The 22,598-nt window shown below is 38.4% G+C and overlaps 1 protein-coding gene across 1 annotated transcript; it reads left to right on the top strand.

Annotated features, from left to right (window-relative positions):
- Positions 1 to 15,147: 15,147 nt before the first annotated feature.
- LOC149945345 (uncharacterized) lies at positions 15,148 to 16,926 on the top strand. The gene is made up of 2 exons (XM_090175727.1): positions 15,148 to 15,349; positions 16,624 to 16,926. The coding sequence occupies exons 1-2, from the start codon at positions 15,232 to 15,234 to the stop codon at positions 16,836 to 16,838; spliced, it is 333 nt and encodes a 110-aa protein (XP_090031853.1). The 5' UTR covers positions 15,148 to 15,231; the 3' UTR covers positions 16,839 to 16,926.
- The last annotated feature ends 5,672 nt before the right edge of the window (positions 16,927 to 22,598 follow it).

Consider the following 22,598-nt stretch of genomic DNA (forward strand, 5'->3'; position numbering starts at 1 on the left):
ATTTTGTATCATTTCAAATAGTAGAAATGTTTATATTTATCATTATCAATTTTGTAATCACAGACGATCCTTTCTTAAGTAAGCGGGGGGAGGTGTAAGGACCGCCATAGAGGGCGCCCCAGGAGGGGGCAAACTCCAACACCTCTAGTGATTAAATACCAGAGGTGCAGGAGAAATAGATATAGATGAAGACGAGACTAGAGAAGGGAAGGTATGAGACAAGCGGCGGAACAATTAAACGTAAGAAAGGATCGTTGAGTAAACTAGTGAGCGCTAATAAAATATAATTTATGTTGTTTAACCAAACTCAGGCGTCTCTTATATTTAAAATCTAAGTAATTTATTGTAATACTCGCTACGTAGAAGAGAGTTCATTACAATGTACAGGTCCAAAATGAGAATACACTGCAAATCTTACTTTTGGAATTCCAAATTCAATATATAAAATATAACAGTATGAAATAAAGCTTTAGGCGAACCGTTCGGTGAGAGTAATGAATAATAAACTTAAAAAGTTAAATTGAAACATGTACAGGTCCAAAATGAATAGACTTTGATCAAACATATTTTCTTCCTACCTCTGTAAAAGACACATTAAAAAATCGAGTTAAAATCATAAAAAAAATTAAACAGTTTTTTAATAAAATACTTACTCTTATGATATATTATCAGCAATACTAGAGATTTCTATGTTATAATCTTTAACGTTTGTGTAGAACGCATAATGGACTTTATGGTGACCGATTCCAAACTATCGAGTAAAGGCGTCGTACAAAAGAAACTACAAACTGGGCTACCAGATATTTTAATAGGACTTTAGCTCGGCCAACTTAGATCAGCTTTTTCGCAGTAATTGGCTGTGATTGTAGAAATAATTAACCAAATGAAAATAATGGAAATAAAAATTAAGAAAATAATAATATAAAAAAATATAAAAATTAAGAACAGATAAAATTAATTAATTAATTAAGTAGTTTTGATTTAACACGTAATTTCATTAATTCACGTTAAATAAACTCGTAAATTTAAATAATAATATTCTTAATAAAATTAATATTTTGTGGTTCATTAATCATTATCAGCTCAAATAGAAATACAGGTGAAAAAAATTAAAATTAATTGCTGATAAACGCACCTCTAGATAGCATTGATGGACGAAACATTTCGGACGAATAGTGGAGATCCATGCGACGTCGATTGGGCTGAATATCGGATGTCGCGAAATTGGTTCTACGAGGACTAAAATGGGATGTCCGTTATTCGTCCCGTAGGACGAATTTTGGACGGGACCAAGCTGGGCTCTATGGACCATGCTGGGACGTCCCAGGGACGATTTGTGTTTGCTGGGTAGTTCCGTCTGGTTTTGTTTTTTTCCTTAGAACTTTTTCGATTTTAAATAGGCAGTTTTCGAGGTCTTTCCCGATTTTCTGTATTTCCTCTTTGTAGAACACACCCGTTATGGGTTCGGATTTCCAATCCTCGAGTTTATATACTGGTGGGTCTCTTGGTATGCACTGCGCTACTTTGAATAATTCTTCAGTAAAGTTCGCTTTGAACCCCTTTTCGAAAGTGTTTTCATTCTTGCTAATTCGAACCAAGTCACCAACGTCAAAGGGGGATGAAACGGGAGGGGAAAAATTAACTTTCCCGTATAAATTTTGCCACACTTGTTTTGAATTTTCACTCGTCACTTCAACTGGTTGGCATTTAATAGATTTGTGATAGTTGTTGTTATAAGCGTCCAACAAATTCGGTAATACGTCAATGTATTTATGCTTATTGTTTTGCGTGAAATAACGGTACATACGACTTTTCAAGGTGCGATTAAACCGCACTACGATGCTACTTTTTTCCTCCGAATGGGTAGCGAAAAACTTGATACCTCGAAATTTTAATTCCCGTTGTACCTCCTTGCAAAGGAATTCGTTCCCGTGGTCTGATTGTACAATCTTTGGTTTTCGACCTGATTCCAAGATTGATTTAAAAGCCTTAAGTATGGTCGTTCCTTTCTTATCCTTGGTAGCTACAGCGAAAGCGTATTTACTAAATACGTCTATACAACATAATAGGTATCGGAAACCGTTATTATGTCGTTTAATATCTTGCAGGTCTGCCAGGTCGAGTTGCCATTGTTCGTCTATTCCATATACGATTGTCTTGTTTCTTCTGAATTTATGTTTTATCGGCCTGTGTAAAGTATACGTATACTGACGTTTTAGAAATTCCCGAACGCCATTTATGGAAACTTTAAAACCCTTTGCTCTGGTAGCCCGATAAAGACCGTGTATTCCGCCATAACGCCCGGGGTTCTTTACACTAAAGTATATTTCTTCAAGCCTGTCCATTCATCGTACAGTTCAGTTTCCGTTCGTGATACCAGTACGCGAACTCAAATAGCTCAAAAACGATAATAATAAATAATAGCAAAAACGCCGTTATAACTTTAGGTGATTTTAAATAAGAAACAGATAAAGAGGTTAGCAACCCATTGGGAGTGGGGTCGATACTTCCTTCCATGTTGAAGTCGAAAACGTAAGTGAAAGAAAATGACACGCAATATAAGTTTATATTCTTTATTTCAATTTTATCCAATTCAATAACCCGTTTCCATCCATAGACTCGGGACTTTGCGATAAATCAAAATAATATTCGCCTTCCGAGTCATTCGGTTTCTCAGTTTGGGGAACCCTTCCCGATTCATTTAGTTTATCAGTAGGGACAACATTACCAATGGAGATGGAAAATGGAAATTTATTTTTAACAAGAGGTTTGGGTACATTTTCATTTTTAAGCAATTCGTAAAACTCATTTATCCCAATAGAATTGTATTTTGGTTTGGTTTTATGTCCTTTAACAGATTCGTGTAAAATGTCCATGATATTCGATCTAACCATAGGACGTCCTTTATAAATAAGAAGACCATTCAATTTTACTGTTTCTTTTAATCCACTTGTACACAGCAATGACGGGTTTAAGATGAGAATCTGGTATTGCGATAGCTATTTCGGAATACCAATCTTTCTTTCTTTTCGGTTCTTCAACGATTTTTGCCTTCTTAGTCCTTTTGTTTCGTTGCAAAACGTGGTTATACAACTCTACTTTTTGTGATTGATTAAGATTCTGATTATTTAAAACAGTTTTGGTATCCAAGTTTTCGTCGAGTTTCTGTTGAGAATTCAACCATCGATAAACTTCCTCGGGAACTAGAATCATCTTTCTAGCCATTTGTAATAGCTCTACTTATAGCCGCACCAGCTGCACTGCTTACAATTGAAAGAAGAGGTGCTAAGAGTAACGGTAAAAACCCGCCCTTCTGTATTAGAATCTTTTTCCGTTTTGCGATTGCATTCGGTTTTGATATCTTCCGCAAAATTTGACAATGTCGCTTCAATCGCTTCTTATGATCATCTGACAGTTTCACAACATTCCACAATAGCTTTAATCGCGTCGTTATTCGCAAATTTGATGGCGGCATTTCTTTGGCACGAAAAACACTTAGACAGATATTTTAAAAACGCCTTATGACTATGAATTCTCTTCATTTTGGAATAAAAACAACAGCTTCTTCTCCTGGTATAAGTCCGGTTCGCAGTCTGTGATCATCTGACGTAGTTGGTTTCAAATCCACCCATAAATACCCAAAGTCTCTAGCGATTGCTTGATGAAGGCATCGATGATGTATTTACTGTTAGTTGGAGAAATCTGTCTAGCCAAATGAAATGTCGCCGATTTGTCACGGGGTGTCTTGAAAATTATTAGATAGTGCGCGTTTAAATTTAACGTTCTAATTTCCTTCCCAGGATAATACAAATTTTGCATAAGTACAAAACTGACGTGTTTTTATGATGGGAACCTCTTATAAACAAATTCGTCACATCCTTGATATTTCACAAAGTAAATCATCAAGAATAACCAAATTCTTGACATTTGGGTCTAAAATTTTAGCGTCTAATAATCCTTAGTGAAATTGAACGGTGGGTGTATCTTCTAATACCGAATTAAACAGTTTGGGTTGATATTCCGTATAGCACCATATAATTATCTCTGGTGGGGGCAAAATACACGTATCTTTATATTTGATAAGACTAGCCACGAAAAATGTGTGTGTTTTTTTTTAGAAGCTCTTTACGAGCCATTGTGACGGGTGGGACAATACAGTCCGCTCGTCCATTTGATTAATCAGGTGCGAGATATGTGTTACGGCCACGCCAACGGGGGGATACTTGGGGACAGGGTTGGGACACCCGTGGCGGAAGTATGACAACCACCCGTTGGGGGATTAGTGGTCGTCCTCACACGGCCTTCCACAAACTCTGCCTCCCGGACGCCTGGGATTACAGGAGTGAGCCACTACTCCCGGCGAAAAAGGATTTTCCAGACTGAGTCGCACCCGCGATCAGACCGTTAAAAGGATGTTGCAACCTGAAATCCATTTTGAGGAATGACACATTTTCCCTAAAACTACCAGTTTTTATTTTCAAAAGTTGTTTAGCGTTACAGACTATTCTAGCGACCATGCATTTACAAAATTCCTCATTTAAAAAGGTTTTTAAAGTAAATTTTTACAAATCTCAATGTAGTCGATATTTTTTATAATAACCACACGCATTTCCGTGTTTTTTAAACAGTGGTCACAATAGGATTGAAAGAACACGCCCTATATCTTGATGGTAGTACTGTCCCGGCAAAACCATTAAATCCAAATTTCAAAGATGAGCTGCTTATGCGATCATACGCCAATCTCTTTCTTCAAACTTGTCAATGGAATATTGACGAAGGAAATTTTATCAACCGTGATGAATGAACCGGCACTTTCCTACTACTGAAGACCGATAGTGATGCGAAAAGAATCATCGTTGAGATGAGTTCCCAGTGAAGGCGAAGGAAGTGCGTTCAGCCAGGCGCCGGATTCCTTTGAATTCAACGAAAGGAGCCGAGCCCTATTGCGGTCGCTTGAGGCGAGTTCCGTTAAACGCCTGATGGTTTGCTCGAAAACGGGGTTCTCCCAGGAACGCTGATAACCTTGGTGATCTAGGGGAGGGGGATTTGCCCCCGTGAAGCATTTCCATTTCAAAAGAGCGTCGTCGAAAACGTGGTCTTGACCGATGAGAGAGCGTGGAAGGATATCTCGCACCAAAGACGCCACACTAGAGGATGAAGATAAAAAGGCGGGAAGAGCGAGTTCGTTAGCGTGGCGAATTCTGAGGCCACCTTTGGACACTGGAAGTGACGACTGGACCCTGACCGGTTCGTCCAGTAAAGTGTTGGTGACCTCTTGAAGAGCCGAGCGGAGGGTATCGTCGAAAGAAATAAGGTCTTCCTGACAAAGCCAAACGGGGCCACTTCGGAGAAGGTATGACAGCTTGGGTATAGCCAAAGAGTTTTTCAAGAGGAAAAACCCGTGTAGTGCCGACGCCTGGTGGATATTTTGAGCCATGACCTTCAAAGCCTGGATTTTATCACTCATGCAGGATGAAATCGCCTCATCAGAGAGTGGAGCACCCAGGAGGACGTACCTCGAACGGTCTACGATTTTGATGTCAGGGGCCACTGCGTCGAAGATAGATTTAAAATACTCCTCGTCACAATCGCCCGGGTTAAGTACGAGGAGTTCACATTTTGATAGATTCAGTTCTAGACCAAAATCGGACGAAAGATCTTTAAGAAGGATGAGGTCGTTGAGGATTATGTTGGGGCGACCGCTCAGCGAGGAATCGTCCAGATACCAAATATTCAATTCCGAAGTCATGCGAGAGGCAACTTGTTGAACTACAAGGCAGAATAAAGCGGGGCCCAAAGGGTCACCCTGTTGCACGCCACGCCCGGAAGATATGAGTGAGTCGCCAAACGAGAGGTGCGTAGAGTTCTTATAGCACTGGCGCAGAAAGGTATAAAGCTCTGGAATTAGTACCTTATAAACGCATTCGAGAAGGCGATCCCGTCGAATCATGTTGAAAGCGTTGAGGAAATCAACTTTGAAAAGAACCATTGGGTCCGAGTGAGGGTGGTTAACGTACCGACCCGCTGCGTGGGCTGCGGCTTCGGCACCACCACGGGTCCCAAACCCTAGCTGGATGGGACGGAACGAAGTTCCCAAAGAGGGCATGATGTGGGAGCAGGCGAGCTTGGCAACCAGGCGACGAATAGTACAGCCCACAGCTATAGGCCGAACGCCGCCATCTTTTTTCTTGAGAGCGCATAACGAGGCGCCGTATATGATAGGGCAGAGCTCAGGTGGAACTTGACCCACGAGCATATGGTTGCAAAGGTTGGTAAGGGATTTGAGCAAAACTTCTCCAGCTGCACCCGCTCCTGGACCGATCAAATCCTTCAAATGTTGCGGCATCAAACCGTCCAAACCCCCTGCTGAACCCGACGGAAAGGACATGATGGCGCTGCAGACTTTAGAGTCAGTGACGTTAAGATTCGGCAGGGTGGGCCAGGTGTCAGGCTCGTAACTGAAGTCCTGGTGATCGTCTCACGAAGGATGTTTGCTCTGGAGAATTTCCAAGGTTGAAGAATCGTTGGTCGCGAAAGAAACCTCCGACGAAATAACACGCACCGCTCCGGTGATATCGCCGTCGGCGATTTTGGCCTCGACGATCTTACCAACAGCCCGTTTGGCGAGCCCTTTTTCTTTGACGTCGTATTCCCGATAGGCTCGAAGGTAAATCGAGGTCCGCGTCGAATCGTTGGATATTCGCCTTGACCGAAGTAGTCAACGAAACTTTCCTGCCCACGCAGAAGATCGGCGCCTGAAAACAGGTCGCGGGGAAACATAGAAAAGCCTTCCACGCGACAAAAGAGTGGTCGCGAACAACCTTCCTAATGGCTGTGGAAAGGGCCATCGAAGCCATGTACCGGGCGTTTTTCGGGATTCGGCGGATTAAACGCCGAGACAATTTTAAACTAGAAGACGGACGATATCTAAACAACCCTCCGCAGGCAATAAAGTAGAAGGCGGATGGACTGCGAATAGGGGCCTGGAACACGTGGACGAACGGCCATAATGGCCATTCAAACTTCTAAACGACTTGCCACACTGACTGCAAAGACTTAAGGAAGGTTGTGATCCTTGCCAAGACATCACCAAACGTGAAACGCGAAGCCGGAGAACAAATTCATTAAATTAGGAAGAATGCTGCGCGAACAAAGTATAGCAAAAGTTAGTACACACTATCACGAAAAAAGAGATTGGTCGTGAGTTCCGCCCAATAAAACAATTTAGTAATGCACCAAGGAAAACAAAGGAAAACCATAAGCAAAAACAATTACAAAACACAGAAACCATAACTAAAAACAAAATGTAATAATGTACAACCGAAAAAACACAGAAACCATGATATTAATTTTTAATATGAACTATCACTTCCTTTCTAAAAGCTCAAACTCATTCATTTCATTTTAAAAATTTGGCCATTCTTTAAAATCATCATCATCATCTATAACAAATTTTTTTTATACAACAACATTAAAATTTAACACAAGGCTGGTTTTAAGTCTAGACTTCATACTTTTTTTATTTTTTTTTATTTTTTTTTAGTAGGAGATCCAAATAATATCTGACCCGTCATATTTTAAAATTTACCTTACTTTCCTCTCTTCCCCCCTTTTTGAACCTAGACTTCCGCGAGTTTCAAAACTTGCCGCCAGAGCGCACATTTAACAATCACCCCGGGTAAATTTTGGGAACGGGGCGTCCCTGTAAGAAGTAGTATAATTTGTCCATGGCCAGAGGGTATGGAGAATGGGGGTTAAAGGGGAAACTAAGGATGGAGGTGCCCAGAGAAATACCGCGAAAAAGAGTGTATGCCGAAAATGCCTATGTTTTCCCCCTTTAGGGTCAGGCACTCGATCTCTAATTTTTCTGCGCGCAGCACGTCACGAGGCGGAGTCTAGTTCAGTACTGTTGAGCGCGAGGCTGAGCATCATATGGCGCAAAGGCTTAATTTATTTACATTGCTTTAGACTAGTTTTAAATTTGGGTTGTTAATAATTCCCTAGAATGGTGAACTATTATGTCTCACTGAACTGCCTAAGCCTTACACATGGAAAATTTAATCCGTTAAAAATCGTCCTCAACAGTGGCAGCTAATGACCAAACAAATTAATTGTACCTCGCGAGTCACTACTATGATAGATAGCATCCAGACCAATAACATAAGGTAGGATGCGCGTTAAGGTTGCGCGAACGAAACTCGATTTCGTAATTTTGAATAATTCATGTTTCCAATAAAAATAAAATAAAATGAACATGTTCAGGAATGTTGTGTTATGGGGAATATAAAAGTATTATTTATCGGGAATTATATATTTTATAAAGATTTATTTAGGTTCTAAAAGGAAAATGTAATATCTCTTGAGCCTAGTCCGAAATATATTTTACAAAATAAACGAAACGCCGACCCTCTATCTTAGACCAGTCTGTCACAAAGCTGTTCATAAAATGTGTTTTTAATTATATCGCCCGTATTCAGGATTTTTTAACAATTAATAAAAATTGGTCTGCCTCTGAAACCTCGAGTGCAATAGACGCTTCAATAAAACATCTTCAAGGAAATTGCGAAGAAGTCATATTTCCTAGAGAAAAGACCTGCAAGTCACAGTAGTCACTGTTAATAAATAGTGCTTGTTAAAATAATGAAAACGTTTCACCTATACGGTATGCAACAAGTGTATCCTTTTAACCAGGTAGCTTTTTTTGACATAATTTCAATAATTCCATAAATTCAACAAGCACTATAGAAACAGTCCTTGCAGGTCGTGGCTCTCGGAAATATTACTTCTTGGCGATTTCCTTGAAGAATGTTTTATTTGACCACCTATTTCTAATTTGTGCGACTGCCCGGTACACTACATCCAAAAAACCCATATCAAAGTCAATTTTTATTCAAATGGTCATAGCTTCTTAAAAATAATAATATTTAAAGGGGAAATGTCACCACCCTAAAATTGGTTAAAAACCATTTAAATGGATAGAGGACGTCCGAAAATGGTTATACAAAAATTTCATGTTAATATTTCCAGTATTTTGACCAAATTTAATGTTTTATCCCCCCTGACTCGAGAATTTCAGAACCGCTTGGTTGAACCTACCTGCAGCGCCATCTCGTGAACGAAATTTTTTTCCCCGGTTTTATTGTTTTTTGGTCGGAACTGTCGTCTGCTACTACATTCTCCTTGGCTTTTTAACCGAGTTATATTCGTAGATTGTAGTTTATCGTGTTTTTAAAATGCCTTACACGTCGCACTTTCTCTATTTTTTGCCGCTTCATTCTTTTGGCGCTGCACGTAGGTTCAACCGCGATTTCTGAAATTTTTGGAGCCGTTGGATGTTGGTTGCGGGTAAAGAAGCGTAACTTTTTAAATACTTTTCCAATATCTATAAAAATTCAGGGACATAATCATTTATATATTTTCTATCATTCTCTCAAAAAACTTCGTAAATTTTGGTTCTGTGACAATTCCCCTTTAACAGAAACTCTCATAAGTATGTTTCTGTATAATTTGTCTAATTTAGGATGCTGCTCCGTTTGTGATTTTTGACGAGAATGCCCGGCGATTTCATAGAACAACATCGAAAGAGGCATTTCTTGTTGCAGACATGATGCACTACGCCATTTTCTACAGCAACAGTCAAGAGTAAACATTACATTCATTTCATTTTGATTAATTTAATTTTAATTTTTTTAATTTTAAATGTATTTATAGTAAGGGATAATTCTTCGTAGAGATTATTTTTAGCAGGGGTGGCATTTTTGAAGATTTTGTGATAACTCTCACGCCACCTCATTCCCGTTTCTAAACTTTGAAACTCAAACTCATCTCCTCTAACCACCGTAAACTAACTTTTTATCTCATCTCATCTCATCGAATTTCGATAATTAATCTAATCTCACGCACACTCCAGTTAGTTTTGTTTAAAAATCTGATCTCATCTCATGCTCTTTTTTCGTTTAAGGAAGTCATAAAATATCTCCTTTCAATCTCCTCTCTCTGAAATGCATACTTTGTTAAACTCCTCTCACTCTCCTCTCCTTTTGAAGTTTTGCGCATCTCACCTCTTCTCAGATTATCACAATGTTCTCACAGGGGTAGAACAACTATCACCACTGGCCAGGGCCCAGTGGCCACATTAGATTTACTGTAATTAACTTCTTTATAACCTTCTAACGTCAGCGTGTTATTTTATTGTACGTTTGGGCTTTGTTATTAGCCAAAGTTGCATAATTATTTCCAAGAAGGTAATAATCAGCTAGGCTAATACCCAAGGCACCACCTTAGGCCTAAGTCATCAAGCGACTTTTGAAGCCATTAATTCAGGTGGCCTGGTTACAATGCGTAGGAAGGTGGTGGCCAGCCCTTCAAGCCACGCGAGCCAACAGCTCCCTACACTCACTATTACCGTTAACCTCAACAAGTCTAATGTTTGTATATCTCCTTTATTTTGGTTTTCTTACATCTAAATTCAAACTCACCTTCTTACACCACCGCAAACTAGCTTTTTAGCTGCTCTCCTATCATCGGATTTCATTAATTAAACTAACCTGGCTCGAACTCCAAATGCATTCTTTGAAAAATCTTATTTCCTCTCACTGTCCTCTCAACTTAAATTCATACCTTGGAAACTCACCTCACGCTCCTCTCCATTGAAGCTTAGAGCATCTCCCCTCCTCTCAAAGGAGGGTGTCCATCACAAATTTTTAGTGTTGTTTCCATTCGCCCTCACACTCGAAGAGTAAGCTTCTTCCTCCTGAAAAATCAAATCAGTCTGGAAGCTCATTGGTTCCCTATTGATTGAAGCACACGCCTGTGACGTTTTTACTTCCCTTCCCACTCGGGCCAGATCAAAATTCGTACATTATACCTCCGGATTGTCCAGGCACGTACCCAGCCGCCAAAACTCCGGGGCGCTCCAATAATTTTGGGGGGTGCCAATGCCTTGATACCGAAATCGTCATTTTTAACTCCCACTCATGAAATTATAGTAAATATACCAAAATTTAATTTATTTTGTTAAATAAATTAAATTATAAATTTTGATTTCGTTGAAAACAATATAGCAGGATACACGACGATGAAATAGTAAGCATGAATTGTAGTCCTATGGACGTTTTACTATTGTTATAGTATCCAATCTCTTTTCTCTTTTTCGTGTACCCTGGTGTAGCACCAAAATACCAAGGCAATGTTATATCCATCGAAACATTTTTGATTGACTGGTCCATGTAATTTTTGTTGTTTTATAACATTTCCGAAATTTGTATAGTTTTGTTTTCAATATTTCAACTTTTGGTGCGGTAAAACGCGCGAAAACAAAATTTTACAAAACTATAGTATAAAGCATAGGTTTGAAATATTTACTGAAATTTTATTGTGATGTATCTCGCTAGTAAACGTGATTTTCCTTTATGATTAATGTACAAATATTTTTCTGTCTTATCTTTCGGTAGTTGAGCAATCAATTTGGGGGCTATTGAAAAACGAGTTACTACACGTCGAGCCGACACCTGATTTAAGATCGTGAAACGTTTAAAAATCTATTGATCGCCCTGTGGAGGGTACGAAAGTCTCCATGCCTTAAAGTTTCCAGGTTAAGCTACACCTCGAAAATACGAAAGGAACTGGGTGGGAGAGTATATATATATATATACATATAGATATATATATATATATATATAGATATATATATATATATAGATATATATATATATATATATATATATATAGATATATATATATATATATATATATATATATATATATATATATATATATATATATATATAGATATATATATATATATATATAGATATATATATATATAGATATATATATATATATATAGATATATATATATATATATATATATATATATATAGATATATATATATATATATATATATATATATATATATATATCTCTCTCTCTCTCTCTCTCTCTCTCTCTCTCTCTCTACAATGGCTCTCTGAAGACGTTATCATTTGACTATTTGAAATTTTAGCTTCCATAAATAGATGACACCACACTCTCCAGTAAAGTCGCGTTTATCGAAGAATCAGATAGAGCCCACAGTTTCTTTAATGTGTACTATAGATACTGCTACAAGTTCTCCCTCAGTATAAATGGAGCTCGGGGGAACAGATAAATTTACCGCAAAAATTTAGATTATTAACAGAAAGTTATTATTAACTGTTTAATATTGATATTATTGGCGGCTATAAACTGATTTAAGATGCAAAAACTAAGGTTTTATTCGGATATTTTTTGGTTTTGGACATTAAACAAATGAAAGGGAAGTTTCTGTTCCAAACCCCGAAATAAATTTATTCATTCTTGATTTAATATTGTTTTGTATACATTGTTATTGTATTTTAGTTTGTTTTATATATAATATCATAACCGTAAACTATTTTCTTTATCTCTGACAGAAACTTGAAGAACAATCTGCATACTAGATTAATTTCCCTATGACAATGTCAGGGTTGCAGGCGTTTTGTCGAGACTCCAACAAATTGCGTGCCCTAAAAACTTGTACTATTTATATAAAAGTTTCTTAAGGAACAGAGTTGCTTCTATTGATATTGGTGGTAATCATTTTAGTAAGTCCCTCACCAAGGGGTGCCCACAGGGATCTTGTAAAGGACCTATACTCTTTAATTTAATAATGGATGCTATTCTGGCGATGGTCTAACTTCGATACGTGGCCTTGAATTTATCGGTAATGACGTTTTAACTACTCTCAATGATGGAGCACAATTTACAAGTTAAAGCTCTGTGCTAAGACCTTTGCAATCACCTTGCCCAAAACAAGGGTGATGAATCGTCTTCCGATTTTTATTTTAATGGTGAGAAGATTAGTAACGTCAAAACTGTCAAAGTGTTGGGGGTCATTCTGGACCAAACTTTATGTTTCATGCCTCATTTAGAGGATGTCAGAAACAGGGTTACACATCTTGTCCAGTTCATTTCCTGCTTTGCAAGGGTCGGGAGTATAGGGTGTTGAGGGTGACATAAAAAGGCTGCATTGAGTGCATTTCCGTCTACGGTGGTGGCGTGAGAGTGAGAATTTACTTATGGGTATATGCGTTATTGTTAATTACCAACTTAACCCCGTTAGAATACATTGTAAGTGAGGAAGCAAGCCCTATGAAAACAATGTCATAGGTGGAAATTTTCTTTACCCGGGTGACCCTTGGCCACGGCATCCAGCTTGTCGTGTAGAGATTCCTCGTGGAGACGCTCTTCCCACTAAGGCAGGGTTAGAGATTTTTTCCGATGGTTCTTTGTCGGAAAATGCCACGACTGCGTTATGTGCTGTTTACTCTAAAGCCCCATTTTCATGCTCGCTGGTAGCGGGTAAAAATCGTCAAAATCCGCTTCAGCTATACACTTTTTCACTTTCCGCGTCGATCTGTTTCAAACAGATATTTTAGCTTTATTTTAACGCCTGCGAGTCGCGGAAACGAATTTTGACGATTTTTATCCGCTACCAGCGAGCATGAAAATGGGGCTCAACGGAGTGGAACTCGTGGCTTAAACCTTTCGTTCAGACACGAGTTCTAATCCAAGTATTTTTTATATTGAGCTTCACTCCAATTTGGAGAGCATTAAGTGGTTCGCTATGGAGAGTTTCCATGATGAACAGGTGATAATCTTTCCTCTCTACGTGTCATCGGAAAAATTTCCAACCTTTATGGCATGTGTGTAGCCATTAGGGATTTTATTATCGATGATGGTGGTAAAATAACCCTTAAAGGCCGAGAAGAGAGATTTATTTTCACGTGCGCGAATTTTGACCCCCGCAAAACTGAACTAGTCAATTTCTTGAGGAGTGACAGCGTGGAGAGCTTGACCGACAGCTCAGACCGTTTTTGAGTAGAATATCAATTATGAGCATTACTTAATCTGTCAGATTGGTCAAGCAAGTTGTCAGAGATGTCAATCAGTTGTCACTCGTCAAAAGAATTAGTACAGGATGATGGGGGCTGAAATCCGCTCACTTCTCGGTCATTAATTGGGTTAAAGCACACAGTTTTGTTTTAGGAAACGAGAGTGCGGATTAAGCCCAACAAGGGCAGTATTAAATTTATTTTGAGGGGCATTTCCAAGAGGCATTGGCAGAGTCGTTGGAGCGACAGCACTAAGGGCGTTGTAACTAGGAACTTTATTCCTAGGATGGGTGACAATGGGCTCAACCCTAATTACTTCTCAACGCAGATGCTAAGTGGTCACGGTAAATTCCCTAGTTACCCGCGTAATTTCGAACCTGTGCTACGTCCTGTCTGTGTCTGTGGGTGAGATACTGGCAATTCTGAGCACTATATATTTAACTGTCCCAGAACAGATCATCTGATCCCTAGGGACAACTTTGGAGGGATGAGACCCACAGAGAAGTGGAATTAATGATGAAGCTATGATGAAACTGTTAAGTTAGCTCAATCAATGGAAAACGCTGCAACTGATACAAATTCTCTTAACTTCAGGTGGGTCGTTTTGATGCTTAACCGAATAGGATAACAAATCATACAAGGAAAGCTACAGCAAGAAACCGCCTTTTTTACGTTTATCCAGTTCAGATAGTGGAAGAGTATTTCTCTGAGCATTTTATCGCTGGAGTGTATTTTTATTTTAGTACGTCAGTTATATCCATCGTTAAATTGGACTAATTTGAACACTTATGAACCATAATTATAGACTTATTATAAGAACGAAAACGTAATGTCTTCTGATTGGAGAATCGCCTCGTAAGATACACTTACGAGTAAAAAGGGGCCTGCTTAATTGCAAACCAGGCAGACGTTGAGATATAATTAAAAGCTGCGTTTCACGAACATTACAATGACTCGTCAATCACTAGTATTAATGACTGGATTATAGAAACTGTTGTTAGGTTAATAATGGCTCAGCATCGAACCTAGAAATGGCACTAATGCTTTACCAAAAATTGTCGGCTATGACAGTAAATTACAGTAGTCGCTTATTTTTACCAATCTAGGTAATGGGATGGGCTTACATTTTTATTTTATTTGATTTCATTCCCGATAATAGGTTGTTTAAAACCCGTCGACAAAAGAATGAAAAAATTGTAATTTATTAAAACTTTTGTTAATAATTTAAACAATTGCCACGTGGAATTTGGATCCAAAATTTTGAAATTCCGTTATACATCGCATTTAAAAAGTACTTTTATTTGAAACTATCAGTTGTAAGTCTCCAGATTAAAAGAAATGACTTCGAACGTCGTCTTTCTCATCGTGGCTGTCACGTTTCTAACGTTCGCTCTTCGAAATGGAGACACTCAAAAAGTTCTTCTTCCTGAAGGTTCTCGCATTCCATTTGGATCCCGTAAGCATGTATATCTTTCTATGCCAATTTGCGTATGCACCAATCCTTTTGTCCTCACACTCACCTATTTATTGACAAGGTAAGAGACTAGTGGCGTAGGAGCATTTGAGAAGTTGGGAGAGGTCACGAAGTTTAAACCCTGTGGTCTCTGTCCGGCAATCCCCTGGCGGTCAGTGGATCTCTTTAAAGAAAACCAATAACGGAAATATCTTTCATATTTCTAAATTTAATAAATGGGTTTAAGTTGATCTCTAACAGAGAAAAAGGAACGATTTCCAATTAGTTCATGTATATTAGCATACAAAATCAACGTTTTCTTAAAATTAAGGACCATTGGTTAATATTATTTCTATTTAGCCTCCAATATTTTTATTAGTCAATTTTTAGTTTTGAACCGACCAAAATTGTTGAAGGGATAATTAAATTAATTGCCCATCCAGCAAAATATTTTGTACGGGCATTGCCCCCCCCCTCACCTGGTTCCTACGCCCAGGCCAGAGACTTAGCTGGAATATATAGTTTCATATTTATGGTGGATCAATCAATTTTACATTTTGGAATGAAATGGAAAGTTAGCACGCTTCTGGTCAGAATCATAAACAATGGCATAGAAATCTGCAACAAAAACTTGGACCTGGCACAGTTTTCATTTCCGTGTGGCTCTACCAATTATTATTTATTTCTTTAAGACTCGGCTGCCGCCATCTATTGAGCGAAATCGAAACTATTAATAATGGCAACTTCCACAAATACAAAATTTTCACAATTTCTAATTCTAAATATACTTTAATAGGTTTTGGGAGCCCATATCTCTGAAACGAAGGACCGATGTTCATTAGACATTTTTTACTCATTGGGACCCGTAGAACACGCCTTTTAATTTTTCACATACGTAACCGTAACAACTTGTATATTTTTAAATATACATGTATATTTTAATAATATATATTTTTAATAATATATATCGATTTTCTAAAATAATTACCTGGATCAAATATTAATTATACATATTTACATGTACGTATCCCTATGCAGTGTAATGCTTACATTTGACCTCTTCAGGTTAAGAATGCATTTGTTAATAGTTAAGGAGAGCCGATTTTGACCGTAACTGTCAATTCCCTCGTGCCCTAACAGCAAGCTCGTTTACCCCAAAGAAATCATATCAGTTCCGGAATACGTTCTTGATAAGGCGGTAAAATGTGAGCCGTAATTCGGTTTGCAGATTCGTGGTTACTTATAGCCGTACTACATGTATGTAATTATTTTGGCAGCGTGCAAGAAAGGACAAGACAAACTTTGCGATGATCGGGCGTGTGTAGCCGGAAAAGCGTCCAAGTGCTATTATGACCGGCATGGCACGACTCCGTACTGTACCTGCGAGTGCGACACGAAAACGCAATGCATAAATGGATGTTCATACCTTGGAAAGAAGCCTGCTTGTTCCGAGGGAATACGCCTTAACTCTTGTTTTTGTTACAGAGGATAAAAGAAATGAATCACGTTAAAATCACGTTTTGAGTGAAATAAATCACGTTAAAATCACGTTTTGGATGAAATAAATCACGTTAAAATCACGTTTTGAATGAAATACATCACGTTTAAATCACGTTTTTGATTAAAATAAATCACATAAAAATAATGATTTAGAATAAAATAAATAAAAAAATCACGATTTTGAGTAAAATAAATCACATAAAAATCACGATTTAGAATAAAATAAATATAAAAAATCATGATTTTGAATAAAATAAATCACGTTAAAATCACGTTTTTGAATAAAATAAATCACAAAAATCGCATATTTTGAATAACATAAATCACGTTAAAATCACTTTTTGGAAAAAATGAATCACGTTAAAATAACGTTTTAGGCAATAAGTGAGTCACGTTAAAATAACTTATTCAACAAAGTGAATCACGTTAAAATAACTTTTTCAAAATAAGTGAATCACGTTAAAATAACTTTTTCAAAATAAGTGAATCACGGTAAAATAATCTTTTCAAAATAAGTGAATCACGTTAAAATGACTTTTTCAAAATAAGTGAATCACGTTAAAATAACTTTTTCAAAATAAGTGAATCACGTTAAAATAACTTTTTCAAAATAAGTGAATCACGTTAAAATAACTTTTTCAAAATAAGTGAATCACGTTAAAATGACTTTTTCAAAATAAGTGAATCACGTTAAAATAACCTTTTCAAAATAAGTGAATCATGAACATTAAAATAACTTTTTCAAAATATGTGAATCACGTTAAAATAACTTTTCCAAAATAAGTGAATCACGTTAAAATAACCTTTTCAAAATAAGTGAATCACGTTAAAATAACCTTTTCAAAATAAGTGAATCACGTTAAAATTACTTTTTCAAAATAAGTGAATCACGTTAAAATAACTTTTTCAAAATAAGTGACTCATGTTAAATTAACTTTATGGAAATGAATCACGTTTAAATCACTTTTTAGGGGAAGAATGAATCACGTTAAAATCACCTTTGGAAAATAAAGGAATCACCTAAGAATAACTTTTAAAATAAATTAATTGCGTTAGTCACTTTTTGAAATAAATAAATCGAGTTAAGTTCACTTTTTGAAATAAATTAATCGCGTTAGTCACTTTTGAAACGCGATAAAAACACTTGACAGATCTAGAACGGAGATTCCAACTCAAGTTCGTTAGCCAACCATATTGCTAGTCAACACAAAACCCTCTACAATACGTCAAAGATAAAGCCATTGAAGAAGACAAATCCTTCACAGCCAAATCCCAAGTTCACTAAAAATGCGAATCTATGTAACAGATGCACAGCAAAGAGTCACTGAAATAAAGTAATCGGGATCCAAATATATAAGTAAGTTAAAACATTTATTATTCATACAATAATCATAAATAGGTATACACTGGGTTTATATTGTAACCTGCTTATCAGGAAATAAGTTCTTTATGTTTATAAGATAAAGTTAAAACACAATATAATAACGAGGTTCGTTTTCAAGAGATCTTGATATTACTTCATCTTCCCTTTTTTTATAGTAAGTTTTTTAGGTTGCTGGGTTACACTTCCAGATCTACACCGTTTCATATTCATCAAGCAAATCTGAAATGGGGCACGTGTTGATGGAAATGGAGAAGGCGGGATACGATAATTCTGCCCGATCATGGCACGAGGAGAAGCATTTTCAATGCCAGTATGCAACTGGTTGAAGTTGACGACAGACCTTTGATTTCTGGTGAAGTGGATCGTAGGTGGCCGCTCGCTGAGAGATTTTGTTGAGACCAATCTGGAACATTAAGAAGATCTCGTGGTTGACCTGGATCATCTAGATTCTGTTGAGGCCGGTCTAGAATGTTAAGTGGATCCCGAGGTTGACCTGGATCATCTCGTCTTAGAACGTGACTCGGATAATGGTCAAGGTTATGTTAGATCCATCTTGTATCATGATATGATGATGAAGAGGATGATCGGGACGTAAGCACTAACTTCGGACATAGGTTGTTGAAAACAAGGTCGTATAGTGACATCAGTTGAGCTTTTAGGTGAAATGTAAGGTCGCTCTGTTCTGCGAAGAATCTCCCCAGTCGAAGTCTCTAAGTAAAATGAATGTGGTTCGTCAGAATGTATTCTTGCTATTAGCCAGTTGCGATGTCCTTCCTGGAAATAAACCTTGTCACCAGGATTAAATACGGATAGCTGTGGATGTCGAATTGTATGGTGTTTCGAAACCATCTGTTATTTATGTAGGTTTTCATTGCCTGAAGATCTGGGTCCTCACGGGTAGCGTGTTGCATCGCTTCACGTTTATCTTGAGGAAGGGAGGTCAGAAGATGAAGAGCTGCATGCTGACCTTCCATCTCGGTTGTGTCAATCTCCATCTCAGGTAACGGGGTGCGTGATATATTATCTGCAATCAAAAGTTTGTTACCCGGGACGTATGTCAAAGTAAACTCATATCAAAGTAGCCTTAAAATCATCCTTTGAAGACATGGTGAAATCATGTGCATGGGTTTCTTTACAATGACTACCAGAGGTTTATGATCCGTCTCAATGTTAAAATGAGTTCCTACTACATAATAATGAAATTTTTCACATGCGAACAATAAACCCAATAGTTCTTTTTCTATCTGGGCGTAATTCCTCTGTGTAAGGTTAAGCGTAGTAGATCCCAACTCGATGGGGCTGTCATCCTGAAGAAGTGCCGCACTTATTCCATGTGAACTGGCATCCACGGTAATTCGGTATGGCCTTGAAGGATTGAAGATTGTCAATATTGGCGCTTGACTTTATCGTATACGACCTGCATGGTTGGATTCCACTCATAAACCACGTCCTTCGCCAGTAGAGCCCTCATTATAGAATGGCCTGCTCAGAGTAAGATTTGATGAATCTTGCCAGGTAATTTACCCCACCCAAGAACCTTTGAAGCGCTTACTTGTTCTGTGGGGGAGGAAGATCAGTGATAACCTTGATCCTTTCCGGATCAATCGCAATCTTACCTGGAGTAAGTATATGTCTAAGGTACTAAACGCGGTTGAGTGCTAGCTGTAATTTTCGTTCACTGAATGTCAAATTATTTTTACTTGCAGTTTCCAAGTTACGGGTACGAAGAAGATTACGTTCCCTCATATTTGGTGCTGCAATGAGGAAATCGTCCGTAGAGATACTAGTCGACTTTGAAATGCTCTCGTTTATAAAGCTGGTGCATAACTTGCTGGAAAACTTCAGATGCAGTAAATAAACCATACGGTAGTCGGAGATATCTAAAAGTACCAAATGGAGTTGAGAATTTACTTAGATAGGAACTTTCCTCTGTCAATTCAATCTGCCAAAATGCACTCCTAGTATCAAGGACAGTGAAGTAGAATTAATTTCTTGTGGTGTTGGCATATGAATGTTGCCGGGTTACGTTTTCTTGGATCAAGACAAATACGAACAAATGCGCTCAAAAACCATCGGAAGCACCCACTCCGTAGTACCCTGAACAGGAGCAATAATCCCATTCTTGATCATCATCTGGAGTTCTTCACACACGGGTTATCGTTAAGCGTGTGGAAGAGTATGGGGTGCGGAAATAACACCAGACCGCAGATAAGATATTACAAAAAATATGTAGATAAGTTTATTAAAACATGATTATACATTAAAATCCAACTGCCCGATATTCGTATTGTTCAGCCTTATATACAGTTTTCCGGGCTTGTTTGTATTCACTTACAGCGCCACCTGTTATTGCATAACTAAACCGGCGCCATCTATTACGACAACTTTTTTTTATATATATGTTAAGTTTATGGGGTTTCGTGATAATCCGACGATAACGAGTTGTTACAGTATCTGGTTCCTGACTTTGATGTTTCGGAAATGGCTGACGAGTTACTGGAAATGGTGAGACCGGAATTCACTGATTAGATAGTGACATCGCTGGTGAGGCTCTTTGCAATGGTCTTCCCGGAGATTGATGTTGTAATTTGTCTTCGTTTGCTGATGGATGTGTAACTGGACTGGTCGGCAACGAGTAGGTGTAGTCTGATGGTTGTGCGCTTTACGGAATTGGAGTGGTTAGCCTCGGATACTGGTGTGATGGTAGTGCTTTTTGTTGAGGTGGCTGCGGCAGAGGGACAGCAGATTGTTGAGAATTAAGTGGATTGTAACTGGCTGCGTGTTGAAGCTGCGTTGAGGTCTGAGGGACGACATGCTGAACTGAGACTCAGTTTTGCAGTATGGTTCTCTCGGGTGGTTGTTGGGTAATAAATGAGAATGCTGTTTTGCCTTTGAAGTTTGTGTATACCTAAGATTTATTTTATTATATTCTGGAGCTCTATCTATTGGAGGACTAGATGGAATATATTCTGAGTCCTCTTTTTGGCAGGGACGTAGGTGAACTCGTGTCCTACGAAACACACTCCCCATCTTGTCCTTTATGATATATGAATGCGGTTCGTCTGCAGGGGTTTCTATTTCCGCTGCCAACCAGTCTCTGGTTCCATTCTGATAGTATACAAGGTCTCCTGTATAGAAAAATGTCGGTTTCGGGAGACGTACGTTATGATTTGTGGAAGCCATATGTTGTTGATTCTTTCGGAGCTCTTCTTGGATATAGGTTATTGGATATTGCGGTTGAAGGGCCGTACTTGTTGTCGTAATGGGGGTCCTGATCTGCCTGCCCATCAGCATCTCCGTTGGTGTAGGTAGCTTTCCAAATGGAGTTGATCTGTACTCCATCAGGACATAGTGTAGATCTTGGCCTTCACGTCTAGCTTTGGTTAAGAAATTTTTAATGGTTTGAATTGAACGTCCTGCCATACCGTTGGAGTGGGCGTAGTAAGGACTGCTTTTTACATGTTGTATGTTCCATAAGCGTTTAAATTCTTTGAATTTAAAAGATGAGAAAGGTGGAACGTTGTCCGATACCAAGCGTTGTGGAGCTCCGTAGCGTGCAAAGTGTGGTTTTAGAAATGATATAACGGAATTGAGAATTAATCGACCAATATAACTTGATTCAAATTTTCAACCTGGAACAGATCCGTGGCCACTGCTTCCCAAGTGAGATTCGGAACAGGATGCGGTTGTATTTTGATAGGTGGATTGGATGAATCTGTGGAGCGACATGTAGTACAGTTCCTAACAAAATTGGTTATGTCAGAAGTTATCTGTAGTCAGAATTCGTGCATTTTCGCAGACAAGACGTGGCACCCTGATGGACTCAGTACAGCTGTTTCATGACCTCTGGTCTGGGCGCTGGAGGTATCACCAGATGATTCCCACTTCCTTCCGCTTCGTGTAGCTTTTCCTTGTATGCCCAGTACGCTGAAAATTCTGAGGGTAATTTCTGTTTGTGACGCTGGCCAACCTTGATAAATATAATGCACCAGAGTTTGGTATGTTGCCTCCTGTTGCATTTCTCTCGGAATTTCTATGCGTTTAGATTCAGACAGTTAGCGTGTGGACAGCTGCGTATAACCCTTCCATTTCCGTTGTGTCGATTTCAGAACGTGAAAGAGAGGCCCGGGATAGAGTATCGGGTAATGGTAACTTTGTGCCTGGAACATATGAGAAGGTGAATTTATAGCGGAGTAAACGTAATATCATACGCTGGAGCCGTGGTGACAACAGGTGCATTGGTTTGTGGATGATGGAAAGTAAGGGTTTGTGATCGGTTTCGATGGCTATATGCATCCCCACAATGTAGTAGTGAAAATTTTCACAAGCATATACAACTCCTAGTAGCTCTTTCTCTATCTGGGCATA

The sequence above is a fragment of the Leiobunum rupestre genome, chromosome 5, assembly GCF_980474605.1.
Source record: "Leiobunum rupestre chromosome 5, qqLeiRupe1.1.hap1, whole genome shotgun sequence".
NCBI classification, from domain to species: Eukaryota; Metazoa; Arthropoda; class Arachnida; order Opiliones; family Sclerosomatidae; genus Leiobunum; species Leiobunum rupestre.

What these genes read in the sequence shown, in the direction of transcription:
- LOC149945345 (XM_090175727.1), top strand. Translation starts at nt 15,232, where the DNA reads ATGACTTCGAACGTCGTCTTTCTCATCGTGGCTGTCACGTTTCTAACG. An exon ending in TCGCATTCCATTTGGATCCC is followed by an intron (nt 15,350 to 16,623) that starts GTAAGCATGTAT and finishes TTATTTTGGCAG; the next exon opens with CGTGCAAGAAAGGACAAGAC.